The 19,427-nt window shown below is 38.3% G+C and overlaps 1 protein-coding gene across 1 annotated transcript in view; it reads left to right on the plus strand.

Annotated features, from left to right (window-relative positions):
• LOC149725882 (uncharacterized) overlaps positions 1–19,427 on the plus strand; it is a 41,337-nt gene that overhangs the window by 600 nt on the left and 21,310 nt on the right. The window contains exons 2-32 of the mRNA XM_089891644.1: positions 412–450; positions 1,436–1,536; positions 1,982–2,133; positions 2,633–2,754; positions 2,938–3,054; positions 3,795–3,915; positions 4,190–4,321; positions 4,430–4,512; positions 4,847–4,956; positions 5,724–5,859; positions 6,208–6,290; positions 7,098–7,226; positions 7,832–7,930; positions 8,196–8,363; positions 8,548–8,630; positions 10,119–10,263; positions 11,613–11,651; positions 12,034–12,121; positions 12,582–12,670; positions 12,996–13,148; positions 13,545–13,665; positions 13,967–14,131; positions 14,564–14,684; positions 14,868–14,993; positions 15,528–15,676; positions 16,014–16,147; positions 16,595–16,769; positions 17,222–17,400; positions 17,573–17,649; positions 18,601–18,723; positions 19,152–19,296. Coding sequence (XP_089747770.1) covers positions 1,503–1,536; positions 1,982–2,133; positions 2,633–2,754; positions 2,938–3,054; positions 3,795–3,915; positions 4,190–4,321; positions 4,430–4,512; positions 4,847–4,956; positions 5,724–5,859; positions 6,208–6,290; positions 7,098–7,226; positions 7,832–7,930; positions 8,196–8,363; positions 8,548–8,630; positions 10,119–10,263; positions 11,613–11,651; positions 12,034–12,121; positions 12,582–12,670; positions 12,996–13,148; positions 13,545–13,665; positions 13,967–14,131; positions 14,564–14,684; positions 14,868–14,993; positions 15,528–15,676; positions 16,014–16,147; positions 16,595–16,769; positions 17,222–17,400; positions 17,573–17,649; positions 18,601–18,723; positions 19,152–19,296 — 3,598 coding nt within the window. The 5' untranslated portion in view covers positions 412–450; positions 1,436–1,502. The remainder of the gene's footprint in view (positions 1–411; positions 451–1,435; positions 1,537–1,981; positions 2,134–2,632; positions 2,755–2,937; positions 3,055–3,794; positions 3,916–4,189; positions 4,322–4,429; positions 4,513–4,846; positions 4,957–5,723; positions 5,860–6,207; positions 6,291–7,097; positions 7,227–7,831; positions 7,931–8,195; positions 8,364–8,547; positions 8,631–10,118; positions 10,264–11,612; positions 11,652–12,033; positions 12,122–12,581; positions 12,671–12,995; positions 13,149–13,544; positions 13,666–13,966; positions 14,132–14,563; positions 14,685–14,867; positions 14,994–15,527; positions 15,677–16,013; positions 16,148–16,594; positions 16,770–17,221; positions 17,401–17,572; positions 17,650–18,600; positions 18,724–19,151; positions 19,297–19,427) is intronic.

The following is a 19,427-nucleotide window of genomic DNA, read 5'->3' on the forward strand; positions in this document are numbered from 1 at the left end:
ACTTAGTGGCTTAAATATTAATATTTATAGGAAATCAAAGATATTTTTATATATAGTATAGTTAGGCATATTTTTATTATGTTGAAACAACTGCTATAATGACTAATAAATCTATACTCGATAATTGTAACTTTAATATTCATAATTTAGATCTTTGTATAACATACACCAAAAACTGTTGGCATCATCAGTGCTTGTAAAAGACTGAGTAGACTTGGTGAAACATCTGCTATAGTATAATGAGTCTATACTCGATAATTGTAACCTTGATATTTAAAACACCATGCGTTGATACCATATCAGTTTTACATACTATAGAACATTATAACAGCATGTGTATTAGAGCCCTATGATATGTAACATTCCTATATTACACAACTTGTGCTTACATAACACTTGTAACTACTACAGGTATATCACCCAAGCTCAACTATGTATGCTTTATACAAGGTAAGTTTAAATGTACTTGAATAAATAAACACGACAACGACAGTCTGTATAACACGGGTGTTCCATTTCGTACACCTCATGCCTGCTTACGAGTTACCACAAATGTAACATATTTATCCTCGCATGGTGGGAAAATGATGGTCGTTTTAACATGGGTGTTCTGTTTCGTACACCTCGTGCCTACTTACCAGTTACTCTAGGACACATAGGCCGACAATGGTAGCATAGGCGAGCCTTGAACTTCCAACCTCTGAGTTAAAAGCAGATGGCGGTGCCAGACTATTAGTATTGAAAACTATGGGGTTTAGGGTTCAAGGCTCGACGCTGCAGCCATTATTGTGGGTATGTGTGTTATTGGGTTGGGTAATTGAAAGTTGTGTGGTTTGATACTTAGTACTGATAGGTGTATGTGTCCCTGGGCAAGATAATTAGTGTAGATTGCTCTGACCCAGTGTTTACTAATAGGTTGTACAATAAGTAACTGTTTTTTGACAAAAAAAGGCAGAAAGTTATTGTAACTGTTTAAAAATGAATTATTTATTTGTTTTAGTTTGTCATAAAGTGTTGATTATTACATCACAAGCGCGTTAAGTTTAGTTAATTAATGTCTGAGTAAAGTGGAGCGCTTGCATTGTTTGTCGTGTCATAATGCATGTGTTTGTTGTGTCACAATGCATGTTTGTTAAAGTGCATTGCAAACAATGGCACCAACTGTCGCCTTTTAATCAAAGAATAAACCTATATTGCCCATGTCATGGCAGGCTAGCTGTGCATGGACATTTATAAACTCGGCAGTGAGCATGAGATATATGGTTTAATAGCACCAGATATATATCTAGCGAGAAATTAACCTAGGTTTTGTTTACACTAATGTTTTTTATTGGGACATGTAAGCCTACATGGGTGGCAGAGCTGAGCCTTGAATCCAGAACCTCTTGGCTAGAAGCAGTATTGTTTGTAACATGTTTACCTAATATTTCCACAGAGATTACTTCACACTGGTAGCTCTGCAAGCACGAATGACTTTGTTTTAAATCTTGGAAATATTCAAAATGAGGATTACTCTCTTACTCCCTCTGCTGTTTAGTAAGTATAGTGTTTGTGTTTCTATTATTGACTGTGCATATATACAATGTTGGGGTAATGGACCAAATCTGGTATAAATCCCAGGTCCCATGACGTGCCTCACTGTAGGACTTCACCGACGTAGAATAGAATGTGCATATACAAAGTTGGGGTAATGGGCCAACTCTGGTCTAAATCCCAGGTCTCATGAAATGCCTCACTGTAGGACCTCACTCATATAGAATAGAATGTGCATATACAATGTTGGGGTAATGAGCCAACTCCAGCCTAAATCCTAGGTCCCATGGCGTGTCTCCCTGTAGGACCTTACCCATATAGAATAGGATGTGCATATACAAAGTTGAGGTAATGGACTAACGGTTGCCTCAATATCAAGTACCCTAGTCCAGTTTGCCCATATTGCCATAAAAAACACACCAAATATAAACAGTTACATTTCTCCCAGCTTTATGCAGAGCAGATTGCCCACCAGGTTGGCAAACCAGAGGAAGTTATTGCTATGATTTCCAGCAAACATTAAAGACTTGGTCAGAATCTGAATCTATATGTCAAGCCCAGGGTGGCCACCTTGTTAGTTTTGCTGATACTGCTGAGAGGGTATGTGTTAATGTATAATACGCTTGAATGGGGGTGTGTTTAAGTTCAAAGTAGAAATATATGTGTATGTAGACTCCAGTTTATAAGAAGAAACCTATGTTATAACTTGACAGTGAGCATGAGTTGTATGAATACACCATGTGTGTCTGGTGTATAAGAAGACACCCATGTTATAACTCGACAGTGAGCATGAAGTGTATGAATACACCATGTGTGTCTGGTGTATAAGAAGACACCCATGTTATAACTTGACAGTAAGCATGAGGTGTATAAATACACCATGTGTGTCTTGTGTATAACAAGACAACCATGTTATAGTTTGACAGTGAACATGAGGTGTATGAATACACCATGTTTGTCTGGTGTATAAGGAACATCCATGTTATAACTTGACAGTGAGCGTGAGGTGTATAAATACACCATGTGTGTCTGGTGTATAAAAAGACACCCATGTTATAACTTGACAGTGAGCATGAGGTTCATGATATTCCCACTATAGGATTGGGTATATGCAACACAAATTGGACCCTCGGGAGCTAAATGGTGGATAGGATTAAACGACATAGAGAATGAAAATACATGGGTTTGGAGTGATGGAACAACAGTATTGTCCGGTGTCTTGTAAGTATAATATAACTTTTACACTAATGTTGTTTTGATTACCATGCATGTAACTTACCAAATATGTAACTTATATATTAATTTATAACTTATAACTATAATATGTAACTTATATAAAACACTGGTGTTGTGTTACATACACCTCGTACTTAACCACATTAACACCACCCCTTCCATCCCTAGTTTATGGCGACCAGGTGAACCAAGTAACTCGGATGACAACCAACATTGTGCGGTTTATGAAGGAGATGGGGAAATAACAGCTAACACTTGGAATGATGAAAATTGTGGCAATACAAGGTGTTATTGTTGTGCTTGTTCTGTGTTTTTAATCTGTGTGTTTCTCTTACATATTCTATAAGGGTAAATACTTACAGAGGGCAGGGGAACCTGGGATTTAGGCCACAGTTGGCCCATTACCCCAACATTGTATTGTATATGTACATTCTATATGGGTGAGGTCCTACAGTTGGACACGCCATGGGACCAGAGATTTAGGCCAGAGTTGGCCCATTACCCCAACATTGTATATGAACATTCTATATGGGTGAGGTCCTACAGTTGGACACGCCATAGGACCTGAGATTTAGGCCAGAGTTTGGCCCATTACCCCAACATTGTATATGAACATTCTATATGGGTGAGGTCCTACAGTGAGGCAAGCCATAGGACCTGAGATTTAGGCCAGAGTTGGCCCATTACCCCAAACATTGTATATGCACATTCTATTCTATATGGGTGAGGTCCTACAGTGAGGCAAGCCATAGGACCTAAGATTTGGACCAGAGTTGGCCCATTACCCCAACATTGTATATGCACATTCTATTCTATATGGGTGAGGTCCTACAGTGAGGCAAGCCATAGGACCTAAGATTTGGACCAGAGTTGGCCCATTACCCCAACATTGTATATGAACATTCTGTTTTATATGGGTGAGGTCCTACGCGATGGCCTTAAGAATACAGCAACAGTCTATATTTACAAAATATATACAACATATATTTGTATATAACTTGTAACTTATGTTATTTACTCCACAGATATTTTGTATGCAAGTCCCCACTTACTAATGTCGTGGAGTTATGTGACACAGATCGTGGGTTTGTTTCTTCAGGCTCTTATTGCTACTTGTATGTTGATCTGGAGAAAAACTGGCACGAAGTAAGTTATTTATGTATAACTTTGTCTGGAGTTGTTATTTCTAGGGTATGTTGGCTAGGGTTTAGCTTTAGGACTAAGATAGCTGGCAAGTTCTAAGTTACTTGTATATTACTAATCATTTCTAGGGTATAACTTTACTTAGGGTAATTATTTCTAGGATGTTTGGCTAGGGTATGGCTTCTACAGGGGCTAGGTTTACTGGCACGAAGTACTTTTTTTGGTATATAACTTTGGCTAGGGTAATTTATTTGCTAACAAATACTCTTGTTTACAGGCAAATGACTATTGTTTTGAACAATACCACGCTTATTTAACCTCAGTAACTGACCAATTGGAACAAGACTTTGTTTATAACTTAGAAGTAACGAATGGAAATCAAGAAATGTGGATTGGATTGTCCGATACAGTAAGTATAATGGCCTGGACTTGAACCCAAGATCCCTTGTCTTCAACCCTGGCCTGGATTCGAACCTAGAAGCTCTTGTTTTCCTACAATATTACTTTTACATTGCAGGTTATTCCAGGCAATCTACAATGGGCAAGTGGCCACGATGACTTGACATTCAATAATTGGGCAGATAATGAACCGAACTTTGCGTAAGTTTTGTTCTGTTACTATACATAATGCTGCTACTGTTGGAACCATCAGTGCTTGCAAAAGATTAAGTGACTTGGTAAAACATCTGCTATAGTATAATAACAAAGTTACATAAGTAGTAACTCATAAGCGGGCATGAGATGTATGAAACAGAACACCCGGGTTATAACGACTGTCATTGCCCCGTCATGCGAGGGTAAATAAGTTACATACGTGGTAACGTGTAAGTGGGCACGAGGTGTATAAAACAGAACATCCGTGTTATAATGACTCAAGGATAAAATGAGTTACTTTTTGATTGATTTCATTAAAATCTATCTTTCTCCCTCACAGTGACCGAACAGGCAGCACTTGTGTTGAGATGACACTCGCAAGCACAGGCAAATGGGTCACTACCAGATGCAGTAAGGAGAAAAAGTTTGTGTGCAGGAAAGGACAAAAAAGTAAGTCCCACTACCACATTAACCTGGTGTGTTTCAATACAAACATAGCAGCTCATGTTTATATTACATTACGTTTAGTATTAACATCAAAAGGTACAATGTAATCTTTACAGACAATAATATAACTCAATTGTCCTCATTTTTCAACATTTTGGTTTAAATTATACCCATCTTCAGTGGTGTCAGAAGTTACTTAAAATAAGTATTGACTTTTTTATTCTGTCTATTTTTGTTTGAGCACCTAATATGGTATTGTTTTGCTGCTTGTTTCCTATTTTCGTTGTTTTGATTGATTTGATTCATTTACAACATGAGCAAAATCAATAGTAAACTATGAATGAATGAATGAATGTAACTTACTTTATCCTAGCGTGGCCGGAAAACCACAGTCGTTATAACACGGGTTTAACACCTCGTGCCAGCTTACGAGTTACCATGTATGTTGCTTTCTGGGTGATTATTTTTTGGGGATTTTTTCTTTTTTTTTGGATTTTTTTATGTATGGTTGATAATTTAGACAACCCATTAGTGACCACTGGGTTTGAGCAATTGCCATTAAGTGTCTTGCCCAAGGACACATATGCCCACAATGGTAGCAGGGTCGAGCCTTGAACCCATTACCTCTGGGTTACAGGCAGCCGCGCTAACCACTATACCACGGCGCCGGACGACAACCCATATCTATGGAACAATTGTCTCAGTTAAAATAAGTTTCATTCATTTATGTGGCAGTGTTTTAAAACTATATTACCCATACATTATCACAGAGACATGTCCAGATGGCTGGGTTTATGGAAATGGTAAATGCTACAAGTTCTATATGAATTCAAACTTATACGGAACATGGAATGAAGCAAGGATAGCATGCCAGTCACAGAATGCTGATATGTTGGAGATAGAAACGTGAGTTAGTGTGCTGGTGTATTGTGTAATATGTGTTTTTTTACTTTGTGTACATATAGTAGGATGGGGGAAGATGGAACGCCTTTAGCACATAATAATATCCAATTATCCTCATCGTGTTTTAAACAATTAACAACGTTATTTTAGAATCATGAGGGTACGGTTTTTTAACTTTTTTAACTTTCTTTGTTTACTACCAAATAGAATAAAAAAATAAAATTAAATTGAAAACATGTAGTTGTACTATCTTCACCCACCCCACCATGTATGGTGTGCTACACTTGTGTATTAAACCTATATATGCATATACATATTACATATATATGACCTAACCCTTATTACACACAGATTAGAAGAGCAAATATTCATAGCAAGTTACTTTGGCCAATGGAGAGATGATGGTATATTACAAGTATGGCTGGGTATCTCAGGTGTGTAGATTACTTAACATATCTATAAATTTTTTATTCCATTTTTATATGGTATGTCGTATGTGGTATGTAAAGTTCAGTAGCGTAGGGAAGATGGGACCCCTTTTATTTTATTTTCTCTTCCTATTTGGTAGTAAACAAAGAACATTCAAAGAATTATAAAAGTATCCTCACAACTATAAAAGCGTATCCTCACAACTCTAAAATAATGTTGTTAATCAACCTGTATTCTCACAACTCCCATAGGCCATTGTTAATTGTTAAAAACATGATCAGGGTATCTGGGATATTATGTGTTAAAGGTGTCCTATGTTCCTTTACCCTACGATATATTTCTGTGGGCAAGATGGATACCATTAGAACATAAAATCCCATATTTCCTGATCGTGTTTTAACAATTAACAACGTTCTCTTAAAATCATGAGGAAACGGTTTTATAATTCCTTGAATGTTTTTTGTTTACTACTAAATAGGACGAGAAAGAGTTGCGGGGTTACGGTTTTATAATTGTTTGAATAGTCTTTGTAGATATCTACCAAATGCCTATACAGTTATATTCTATGCGGTATATTATAGTAAACTGTTTGTTGGATTTTTGTTTGTTTGTCACGTATTTAGTAGCACTTGGTGTATTCTGTTATGATGCAACGAGAATCGTCCAACAATACAAATGCTAGATCGGGACTGAATTAATAGAACATATCATGGATTTTTGTTCGTATAAGAATACTGAAGTGTTGTTCATACACATTTTGTATGGTTTGTCCTATCTATATATTGTTATCATTTCCCTCACTTGTTTTACAGATGTTGGAAGTGACCAGAACTTAAGATATGCTGATGGCTGTGCTGTTGAATATAATCAATGGGATACTGGGGCATTGGATACTATGAGACTTAATATAGAGGAATGTGCATGGGTTTATACTGGAAAAAGTAAGTTAAAACCGGGAGGTACCAGGTTTAAATCTCAGTGTGGTAACTACAGTTCTGTGTGTATATTGAACACCAGGAGATCCCGGGTTCGAATCCCACTGTAGTAACTACAGTTTTGTGTGTATATCGCAACCGGAAGATCCCAGGTTCGAATCCCACTGTGGTAACTACAGTTCTGTGTGTATTTCAAAACCGGGAGGTACCAGGTTTAAATCTCAGTGTGGTAACTACAGTTCTGTGTGTATATTGAACACCAGGAGATCCCGGGTTCGAATCCAACTATGGTAACTACAGTTCTGTGTGTATATCGCAACCGGAAGATCCCAGGTTCGAATCCCACTGTAGTAACTACAGTTCTGTGTGTATATTGAACACCAGAAGATCCCAGGTTCGAATCCCACTGTAGTAACTACAGTTTTGTGTGTATATCGCAACCGGAAGATCCCAGGTTCGAATCCCACTGTAGTAACTACAGTTCTGTATGTATTTCAAAACCGGGAGATACCAGGTTTAAATCTCAGTGTGGTAACTACAGTTCTGTTTGTATATTGAAACCGGGAGATCCCAGGTTCAAATCCCACTGTGGTAACTTTAATTTATAACAGACACAGACAACTGGGAGTTGGGAAATTGCGCTCAAATTCAGCCCTTTATTTGTGAGGTCACAGAGGGAACTGTTTTGTCACCTATTGAAATACCAGTTCGTAAGTTACCTATGATACATAAAAGGCAGATGTTTCAAACTTTGATAGTTATTAACCGTGGAAACTCGTGTGCGCACGAGGTGTATGAAACAAAACACCCGTGTTATAACGACTGTTGTTGGCGCACCAGTGAGGATAAATAAGTTACATACGTGGTAACTCGTAAGCAGGCACGAGGTGTATGTAACAGAACACCTGTGTTATAACAACTGTCCTGCTCCGCCTTCTAGGATAAACAAGTAACATTCATTCATTTCCATTCCAGCTGAATATCAATGTAAAGAGGGTTGGAGATTGTTTGGCGGCCATTGTTATTTGTTTGACACAACACAAAGAACTTGGGACGACGCAGAAAGCTTCTGTTTGTCATCTGCATCAGGCAGTAGTCATCTTGCTAGTATTCATGATGATTTGGAGAATTCATTCATGTCAGGTGGGTACCGTGTGCTTGCTGTCGAGTTATAACATGGGTGTCTTCTTATACACTAGACACACATGGTGTATTCATACACCTCATGCTCACTGTCCAGTTATAACATGGGTGTCTTCTTATGCACCAGACACAAATTGTATATTCATACACCTCATGCTTAAGTTATAACACAGTTCTTCCCCAGGCAACCTACGAGGCCAATCGTGGATAGGAATGAACGACAGAGCATCAGAATCTAACTGGGTGTGGACGGATGGAACTCCTTCTGTGAGTAAACAATCAACATTCTAGTATCCTATTGTTTAGTAATAATAGGCATTATGTATCAATATATATACTTTCAAAATAGTAGGTTTTATAACTTGTTTTTTTTTAATTATTTATTTGGTCCAGAGCCTTGGTCAGTTGCTTGACACCTAAGGGGTATTCCTTTAACCCTGTGGCCACTAATGAGTTGTAGCACCCTGGGTGTTGGGGTAATGAGCCAACTATGGCATAAATCCCAGGTCCCATGACGTGCCACGCTGTAGAACTTCACACATATACATATATAGAATAGAATCGTAGTGTTAGCAGATAAATTGCTGTGGCAGTTTAGTATCCGTTCTCTATGTAAATCTAGGCTTAAACAGTTTAGGATTTTAAACAGTTTAGGAAACAGTTTAGGACAGAATCGTAGTGTTACCAGATAAATATGTTGTTTAAAAATTGTTGTAATGTAGTATTTGTTATCTATGTAAATCTAGGCCTAAACAGTTTAGGACTTTTTCTACTGGAAACAGTACCAGCCTGATAATAACAATGACTGTGTGCAAGTTATTGCTACAGAAGTTAATTATCCACAAAACACATGAAATCACAAACAATATTCCACCTTTTGTTGTAAAAAGTGGTAAAAAAGATAACAAATTACGACTATCGTTTTCCCACCATGCGAGGATAAACAAATTACATTCATTCCATTAAAGTTGGCACGAGGTATATGAAACAGAACACCAGTGTTATAACAACTGTCATTGCCCTGCCATGCGAGGATAAATAAGCTACATTTATTTAATTATAAAGGAGTTTTTTAACTGGACAGTGGGTACGTGATGTATGAAACAAAACACCCGTGTTATTAAAAGTTGATACCGAAAATCGTTTTCCGGTCAGGCGAGAATAAACAAGTTACATTCGTTTAATCATAAAGGAGTATTTCAACTGGAAAATTGACCAGCCAAGCCAGGACGGCGATTGTATGCGTATGATTGGTATTGACGATGATAATATGTGGGGTACATGGAACGATAGGCCTTGTACTGAGGCTGTTTACCCCATTTGCAAGACCCCTGCAGGTGGGTGGGGTGTAGTTTTGTAGGTAAAAAATTGCAGTGTTGCCAGATTATTAATTGCTGTGTTACCAGATCAAAAATTAATAAATAATTGCAGTGTTGCCAGATTAAAAAAATCCAGTGTTGTCAGATCATTTTTCAGTGTTGCCAAAATTTTAATTGTAGTGTTGCCAGATAGAAAAAGCATATTTCCAGATTAAAAAAATAGCGGTATTTTCAGATAAATAATTTCAGTGCTGCCAGATAAATAATTGCAGTGTTTTCAGTTTCTTGCACCCCACGTACCATGTTTATCAATACCAATCAAACAAGCACACGTACACTATCTCTAAGTTATTGAAAAGTGTTAAAATTTTCAGTGTTTCCCTGTAAAAAATTCTTCAGTGTTGCGCAATATTAAACCTGGGGAAAAACCCTTTAGGATTTTTTCAATTGGAAATCGGAGCAGCCAGACCAGGACGGCGATTGTATGCGTTTGATTGGCACGGATGATTATGGGGGTTGGGGTGCATGGAACGATGTGGATTGCACTTTACTACATTTGCCTATTTGTGAAACAAATGCTGGTGTGTTGGTTGACTATTTACAGTGTTGCATGATAAATATTGGCCAGTGATGCCTGTCAAATTCTTTGTGATTTTAGGCAGTGTTGTCGTTTAAATTCTCCATAATTTTGGGCAGTGTTGCCGTTTAAATTCTCCATGATTTTTGGGCAGTGTTGCCGTTTAAATTTATCCTAATTTTGGGCAGTGTTGCCGTTCAAATTCTTTGTAATTTTAGGCAGTGTTGCCGCTTAAATTGTTTGTGATTGTGGGTAGTGTTTCCCTTTGAATTTCCCATTATTTTGTTGTAAAGTGTTTTTGGGCTAAATGTAAGTTTAGTATTACTGTACCTGTAATAGATTTTAGTTTAGTTTGTCCAGATTTGATTTCAAATAGCTTAAGAAACATTCCAAGTTTTAGCACAGCGATTAGGGCGCTCGCTGGCGATTGGTTTAACCCAGTGGTCACTAACAGGTTGTCCTAGTTATCGGCACGAACAAGAACAATCACTCACAAAGTTACATACGTGGTAACTCCTAAGCAACACGAGGTGTATGAAAAAGAACACCCGTGTTACAGCGGCTGTCGTTGCCCTGTCACGCAAGCATAAATAAGTTGCATAGGTGGTAACTCGTAAGCGGGCACGAGGTGCATGAAACAGAACACCCGTGTTACAGCGACTGTCGTTGCCCTGTCACGCAAGGATAAATAAGTTGCATAGGTGGTAACTCGTAAGCGGGCACGAGGTGTATGAAACAGAACTCTGTGTTACAGCGGCTGTCGTTGCCCTGTCACGCAAGGATAAATAAGTTGCATAGGTGGTAACTCGTAAGCGGGCACGAGGTGCATGAAACAGAACACCCATGTTACAACCACTGTCGTAAATGACTCAAAATTAAAAATCACCACCTGGTCCAGAATTATTACAATTGGAAATACAACCAGCCGAGCCAGGACGGTGATTGTATGCGAATAGTAGGCATAGATGATGATGACGCATGGGGTACATGGAATGATAGGGGTTGTGGGGAAGATGGTTATCCTATATGTGAGGTTTCTGCTGGTGAGGGGTGTGCAGTGTTGCCGAGTGAAAAATTTGCAGTGTTGCCACGTGAAAAGTCGCAAAGTTTGCAGTGTTGCCAGAAAAACAAATTTGTTAGAAAGCTGTAATGTTGCCGGTTTAAACTTTGCAGTGTTGCCTGATTTAAATTCACAGTGCTGCCAGATTGAAATTTGCAGTGTTGCCAGTTGACAAAGTTTTCAATGGCTTTTAAAGTTAATTTGCATGTAAATCAATTTACTTGATCATTGCATGAAATTAAATATATTCCGAATAATTGTTAAATTCTACCAACTTGTATTTTATTTTACAGATCACATCACACCAGGACAAAACCCAGGCTTTACCACAGGTTTGACAACTTATTTATTGTCATATTGTATTTGTTCCGCCATGGCACAATTGTTAGCACTACTGCTTTTAACCCAGAGGTACTGGTTCGAGGCTCGTTGCTGCTACCATTGTGGACGTATGTGTCCTTGGGCAAGTCACTTAAAGTGCACCAACCCAATGGTTACTAATGGGTTGTTTAAAGTATCAGCTATGCAGAAAAACAAATACACTGTCATTGCTACCATTGCGGGCATATGTGTCCTTGGGCAAATCACCTGGATATTCACTCACAAAGTAACACACATGGTAACTCATAAGCACGAGGTGTATGAAACCAGTGGTCAATAACGGTCTGTTTCCTATATATATACCTTTCACAATATGTGTTATATTATATACAGCAACACCTGCTGATGATACATGCGGGGATGGCTACTTACATAACCCTTCAACACATAAGTGCTACAAGATAGTTACCGATCATTTAAGGTAAATATATGTCCGTTCTAATTGTATTGTGGTGAGGTCCTATAGTGGGGACCTGGGGTTTAGAACAGAGTTGTTCCATTACCCCAACATTGTATATGCACTTTCTATTCTATATGGGTGAGGTCCTACAGTGTTGCATGCCATGGGACCTGGGATTTTAGACCAAACTTGGCCCTTTACGCTAATACCCAGGGATTTATGCTAGAGTTGGCCTATTGCCCCAACATTGTATATGTATATGCACATTCTATTCTATATGGGTGAGATCCTACAGTGAGGCACGTCATGGGACCTGGAGTTTAGGCCATAGTTGGCTCTTTACCCCAAAACCAAGGGAGTTTGGGCCAGAATTACCCAATCTGCTATAATATAAACTATACTTTCATTAAGATTATTGTATAACATACACCATAGTGATGTAACATTATGTATTGTTACACATGAATGTTGATTGTTACAGACAATGGGCAGATGCCAGGTTACATTGCCAGTCCGAAGGAGGGGATTTGGTCAGTATTAACTCACCAGAAGAACAAGGTTTTATTGAATGTGAGTTAGTACTTCAAACTTTTTATTTTAAAACATCCAAAGCACCCCTACTGGTTAGGCATACAATAAAACAACCATCCACAAAATAGCATATGTGGTTAAGCAGTCACAGGTGCATGAAACAGAACACTGATGTTATAACCACTGTGGTAGCACTTTATCCTGTTATTACGAGAATCGTAATGAAAACTATGCTATATTAACTGTATGAGCAATAGGTTAGGCTTAGTTTCTCAGAATTTATTAGTTTCAACGAAACAACTTATGTATACTTCAGTCTTCAATACTTTTTTTACTTTTTACACAATTACTTATTTTATTTCAGTTCATGTTGCTTACCTGAATGTTTGGGCCGTATGGACGGGCGGGTTGGATTCTTACAACGGCCCCGATTTCTTTCCGGACGTGATTGATGCGTTTGACGGGGGATGGAGGTGGAGTGATGGAACTCCTTTTAACTTTGTTAATTGGGTGGCAGGTAAGGGGTTCCAGTTTAAGACTTGGCGCTGCTACCGTTGTCGTATATGTTTCTTTGGTCAGGGCGCTTAATGGCAGTAAGACACTCATTCATTTCATAAAGTCACATACATGGTAACTTGTAAGCAGGCACGAGGTGAATGAAACAGAGCACCCGTGTTATAACGACTGTCGTTTTCCCTTCATGCGAGGATAAATAAGTTACATACGTGGTAACTGATAAGTGAACACAAGAATATGCAAAAGATGTAAAACAACGGTTATATAGTGGTGTGGGGGAAGATGGGACACCTTTTTATTCCATATTCTCGTCCCATTTGGTAGTAAACAAGGAACATTCAAAGAATTATATAACCGTATATATAATAAAAAAGTTATACTCTACACCACCCACCAGGCGAGCCAAACAATGAGAGTGATGAGGATTGCATGGAAATAAGATCGGATACCGGCTTATGGAATGATGTGCCTTGTGGTGGATATTATGGATATATTTGTGAACGACCTGATCCTGCACAGTAAGTTATATTTAGATCGTTTCTATTCTGTATTGGTGAGATATGTCATGGGACCTGGAGTTTGGACCAGAGTTGGCTTATTACCCCAACACCCAAGGTGCCACCATCTAGACTCCACTGATAAAAGCTTTTTTCAAATATATTTATTGATAGTTGTTTAAAATTCTATTTTTTTCACATTCATTTGTTTAAAAAATGGAATTTTGGGCCAACAACTTTTTTAAACGTGTAACAGTTAATGCATTTTCCAAAAATATTTATTGTTTCAAAAAATTTGTAAAAATAATTGTTTATATTCTAGTCCCCCTGACGAAGAACCTGAATGCACATCGAGTGATTGTTGTTACCGCCACCTAGGGGTAGAAGTGGGAGGTAGTATACCTGATGATCAACTTATTGTTTCGTCACAAATGGACGCCGTGTCGGGGGCAGATCGAGGACGACTCAACACTTTTGACCAATATGTGTGAGTCAGCAGTTTCCTAAATCTTGTTTTTGTTTAAACAGTGTTTCTCAACCATTCATGGTTCGTGGCCCTTTCATAGACACTTAACACCCGTAGCTCCATCAATAAAATAACCTACATTTGTTTTAACATATTTTAACAAATATATAAATAAATATAAATAATTCTCTATATAATGCTACCATTATGCAATACTGTAGGGTAGGATGGATACTGTAATCATCTAAATCCACCAAAAGTAGATAACTATTTTATTTGTTTGGATCACCTAATATAGTAATTCATAAAGCCCTAATAAATATATTGAATATAAATAACCATCTCTACAATGCCTGTTATAACACCCCATACCCCCTTAAGCCTTAACAAATATATTGAATATAAAAAATACCCGTATAATGCTACCATTATAACACTCTATACCCCTTACAGTGATGCATTGGGACTAGGGGGACCAGGCAGAGGTTCCTGGATAGCTTCAAAAGATGATAAAGCTCCATGGTTCCAAGTGAACTTGGGTAGTTGGATTGAAGTTCGAGGAATTGTAACGCAGGTTTGCTTGCCTTGCCCTGGATTCGAACCCAGAATCCCTGGTTCTCCAACTCTGTATTGCCCATGTTCTGTGTATGTTTTGTCTATGATTTAGCTAAGTTTTGCCCATGTTTTGAAACCAGGATCCCTGATTCTTCAACCACCCTAACCCCAACACCCTTATATTAACCTCATATCCATCCAGGGTCGCAATGGTTTGAACCAGCCCCACAACCAAAACGACTGGGTCACCAAATACAGCGTGATGTATATGACCAACCCTGTTAAAGGAGTATTTGAATATTACAAGGAAACAGATGGGACACGAACTGTAAGTTGATGTGTTTTTAACTTCTGTTAACAAGGTGTATAGTCGTTATAAGAACAGGTGTTCTGTTTTATACACCTCATGCCTGCTCACGAGTTACCATGTATGTGACGTAGTGGGTGATTGTTTTATGTATTGCTGACAAATTTGGACAACCCGTTAATAACCACTGGATTGCAGTAATTACCGTTAAGTGTCTTGCCCAAGGACACACATGCTCACAATGGTAGCAGCAGTGAGCCTTTAATACATTGAACTAGATATTAAATTAAATTACCTACAAAGTTACATAAGTTGTATCAATTTATATAACGACTAATATATAACAATTATTATGTAACAATTAACAGTTATTATGTAACAATTAACAATTATTATGTAACAATTAACAATTATTATGTAATAATTAACAAATATTATGTAACAATAACCAATTATTAGGTAACAATTAATATATTCCAGATATAACGAGGGTCATTTTCTGGCCACGAAATGCTAAATAAGTTACATGCATTCAAGATTCAATTATTTATCCAGATATATAAAGCCAACTTTGACCAAGACACGCAAGTCACGAACATATTCACACGACCCATAGTAACAACTGCTATACGTATAATGGTTGAAGAATGTAGACATAACCATTATTGTGCAATGAGGGTTGAACTACTGGGGTGTACACCTTCGTAAGTATAGTTGTTATAAACATATAGTAGGATAGGGGAGGATGAGACACATTTTTATTCTTTTTTTTGTCACATTTGGTAATAAACAATGAATATTAAAATATTATAAAACGTATTCTTACGGCTCCCATATATCGTTATTAACTGTTTAAACACGATCAGGATATTTGGATATTTTGTGCTAAAGGTTTCCCATATTCCCCCAACCTACCAAATAACACCCTACTATATATCACCAGTAATACACAAGAAAGCAGGATTTATGCAACTAGCCATATGATATGCTGGCCAATGTCGGCAACAAATCTTCGTCCCAGCAAACCCATTTTACCCCCAGGTGTGCAAGTTCCCTTGGTGTATCGAGTGATGGTTTTGGTGAGTTTCCCCTTCTACCTGATGAAAGCTTCACTGCATCTTCTGAACAAGTTGGATTCGAATCTTACAATGCTAGATTGGATTATTCGCAAGGAAGTAAGTATTGGTGTGTGTTGGGATAGTGGGAAACTCTGGCCTAAATCTCAGGTCCCATAGCATGCCTCACTGTAGAACCTCACCCGTATAGAAAAGAATGTGCATATAAAATGCTGGTGTAATGGGCCAACTCTGGTCTAAATCCCAAGTCCCATGGCATGCCTCACTGTAGAACCTCACCCATATAGAATAGAATGTGCATATACAATGTTTGGGTAATGGGACAACTTATTTAATACAGTGCGTAGTATTATGCATTTCAACCATGGGTGTTATTAAATTTAGTAATCTGTTTGTACTTTATATTCCTCTGCATGCTATCTACATATGTATATATATAATACTATTTGCATTCTGGGTGTTGGGGACCTTGGGGTAACAGACCTACATCCCAATTCTTCTATGTAATTGTACCACATTATTTCTCATCTCCCATACAATACACAGATACCCAGATCAGTGAAGCAAGTCATTATAACTTGCCCAGCACAGACTTAACCTGGTCATCAGCACAAACTTACTGTATGAACATGGGGGCAGACCTATGTCGACGAGTGGATGTATGCCCTAATGGGGTTCCTATTATTGGGGTACAACAGGGTGATCAATGGGCTCCCATAAGGTTGGTATACATGTTATTGTGTGTTGTTATAATGCTGTATATGATACCCATGTTATAACTTGACAGTGAGCATGAGGTGTATAAACACACCTTGTGTATCTGGTATATAAGAAGACACCCATGTTAAAACTTTTCAGTGAGCATGAGGTGTATGAATACACCATGTGTGTCTGGTGTATAAGGAACATCCAAGTTATAACTCAACAGTGAGCATGAGGTATATGAATACACCATGTGTGTCTGGTGTATAAGAAGACACCCATGTTATAACTTGACAGTGAGCATGAGGTGTATGAATGCACCATGTATGCCTGGTGTATAAGAAGACACCCATGTTATAACTTAACAGTGAGCATTAAGTGTATAAACACACCATGTGTGTCTGAATGAATACACCAAGTGTATATTATAACTGGACAGCCAGCACGAGGTATAACACCTTTACATTACAGAGACAGCTACAACAACTGGGTTGAGTTAGGCAATGACAACAGTGATTCACCAGGCCGTGTATGCTGGGACCACAATGAACATTATGGCCCACCGGACTGGGGAACCATAACAGGGCCATGTACGCCCTGGGACACACCAGACGACCCTTGCCCACATAAAGGAAACGTGTTTTGCTGCCGTGAGTAACATAATATATAGTAGGGTGGAACAATATGTTAGATTATCTGCATAGGCTATACAATGTTGGGATAACAGGCAATCTATAGCTTTAACCACTAACAAGTTTTAAACATATTGTAAAACCAACATGATAAGGAAATTATATGTATTGTAACTTCGTTATACAACAGCTGTGAACCTGAAAAGTTGGAAACCGACTTCAAACAGCAACCAATGGATCCAAGTGGATTTGGGTGGTGTTAGAAAGGTATTTGTGGTTGGTTTGTTTAGATCTTACAATTGTGGGGTTTATACACCTCTAGTATTTGTATTAGAAATGTAATATGTAAGAATAAACAAAGAAATATCACCCAGCAACCGGACAACGTTCATCACAGATTTGTGTAAATGTTTAAGAAATATCTGCGCTGAACAATGCTGGGTAAAGTTTAACCCCCATATGGGTTCATTAATGCCTATCTGGGGTTAGTAGAGGTCATATAGGGTTACTATTGGTCATAGGGGATATTAGGGGTCATAAATGGGGTTAAAAAGGGTCGTATGGGGTTACTAGGAGTCACAGGGGGTTACTAGAGGTCACATGGTTTGTTTAGGGGTCATATGGGGTTATTGAGGGTCATATGGGGTTACTAGGAGTCATACGAGTTACTAGAGGTCACATGGGTTTTTTTAGGGGTCATATGGGGTTACCAGAGGTTATATGGGGTTACTATAGGTCATATGGGGTTACTAAAGGTCAAATGGGGTTGCTATAGGTCATATGGGGTTACTAGAGGTCATATGGGGTTACTAGAGGTCATACGGGGTTAATAGGGTTATTAGGGGTCATAAATGGGGTTACTTGAGGTCATATGGGTTTACTAAAGGTCATATGGGGTTACTAGAGGTCATTTGAGTTATTAGAGGTCATACAGGGTTACTAGAGGTCATATGGGGTTACTAGAGGTCATTTGGGTTATTAGAGGTCATATAGGGTTACTAAAGGTCATATGGGTTTACTACAGTTCATATGGGGCTTCTAGGGTTTATATTGGGTTATTTGAGGTTATATGGGGTTGCTGGGGGTCGTATGGGGTTACTTGACGTCATATGGGGTTCCTGGGAATCATATATGGTCACTAGATTATACGAGGTCCCTAATTCAAGCTACTTTAACCCCCACCCCTAATTCAAGCTACTTTAACACCCCTCATCACAGGTAGCAGGCGTTTTACTGCAAGGCGATCCATATACCAACGAATGGGTGACTGATTATTACGTGGCTTTTAGCACGGATGGTGTGCAGTTCGCTACTTACCTCACGCCCACAGGGGATAAAGAGGTGTGTATATTGTTGTGTGTACATTGTTGTGTGTGTATTGTGTTGCTGGTATTGTTATGTATATATTGCATTGATGTTTAATGTGATTTAAATTAAGTGACCAAGGCCATTACCATTCCATATACAATTGGTTTTTGTAAAAATCACAAGTAATCTGAAAACCCAATGAATATTTAACATGATGTGTGCACTGTGTGCTTAATGTGTCTAACATGCAACACCATTATACATACCAGTATAAACCCCTACTTAACCACTAGTAAATAATACTTACATAGAGGGGCATATTTGGATAATGTGTCTGGTATATACCTTATACACTGCTTACTTACTCTCACTTCCCCCAGTTATTTTGGCCTCTTACTGGCATAGTAATTATATATGTATCTCATAACACAGCATATAACATACATCCTACAACCCCCTAGTTATTCCCGGGACCTCCTGACTCTTCAACTATAGTAGAAGGCTACTTACGTGAAGCACTAACAGCCCGTTATATACGAATATTACCCCAAACATGGCACGGCAATGTGGCGATGAGGTTTGATGTTATTGGATGTAATGTTGGAGGTATGGTGGTTGTTATGTTGTAAACGCTATGGGTGTGTATTAATAATAATATGATGCTAATGTTATAACTCAACAGTGAGCATGAGGTGTTAATTACAACAGTTATATCTTTAACACCCTTTATATTTAAA

Source organism: Ciona robusta, chromosome 13, assembly GCF_009617815.1.
Source record: "Ciona robusta chromosome 13, ASM961781v2".
In the NCBI taxonomy this organism is placed as follows: domain Eukaryota; kingdom Metazoa; phylum Chordata; class Ascidiacea; order Phlebobranchia; family Cionidae; genus Ciona; species Ciona robusta.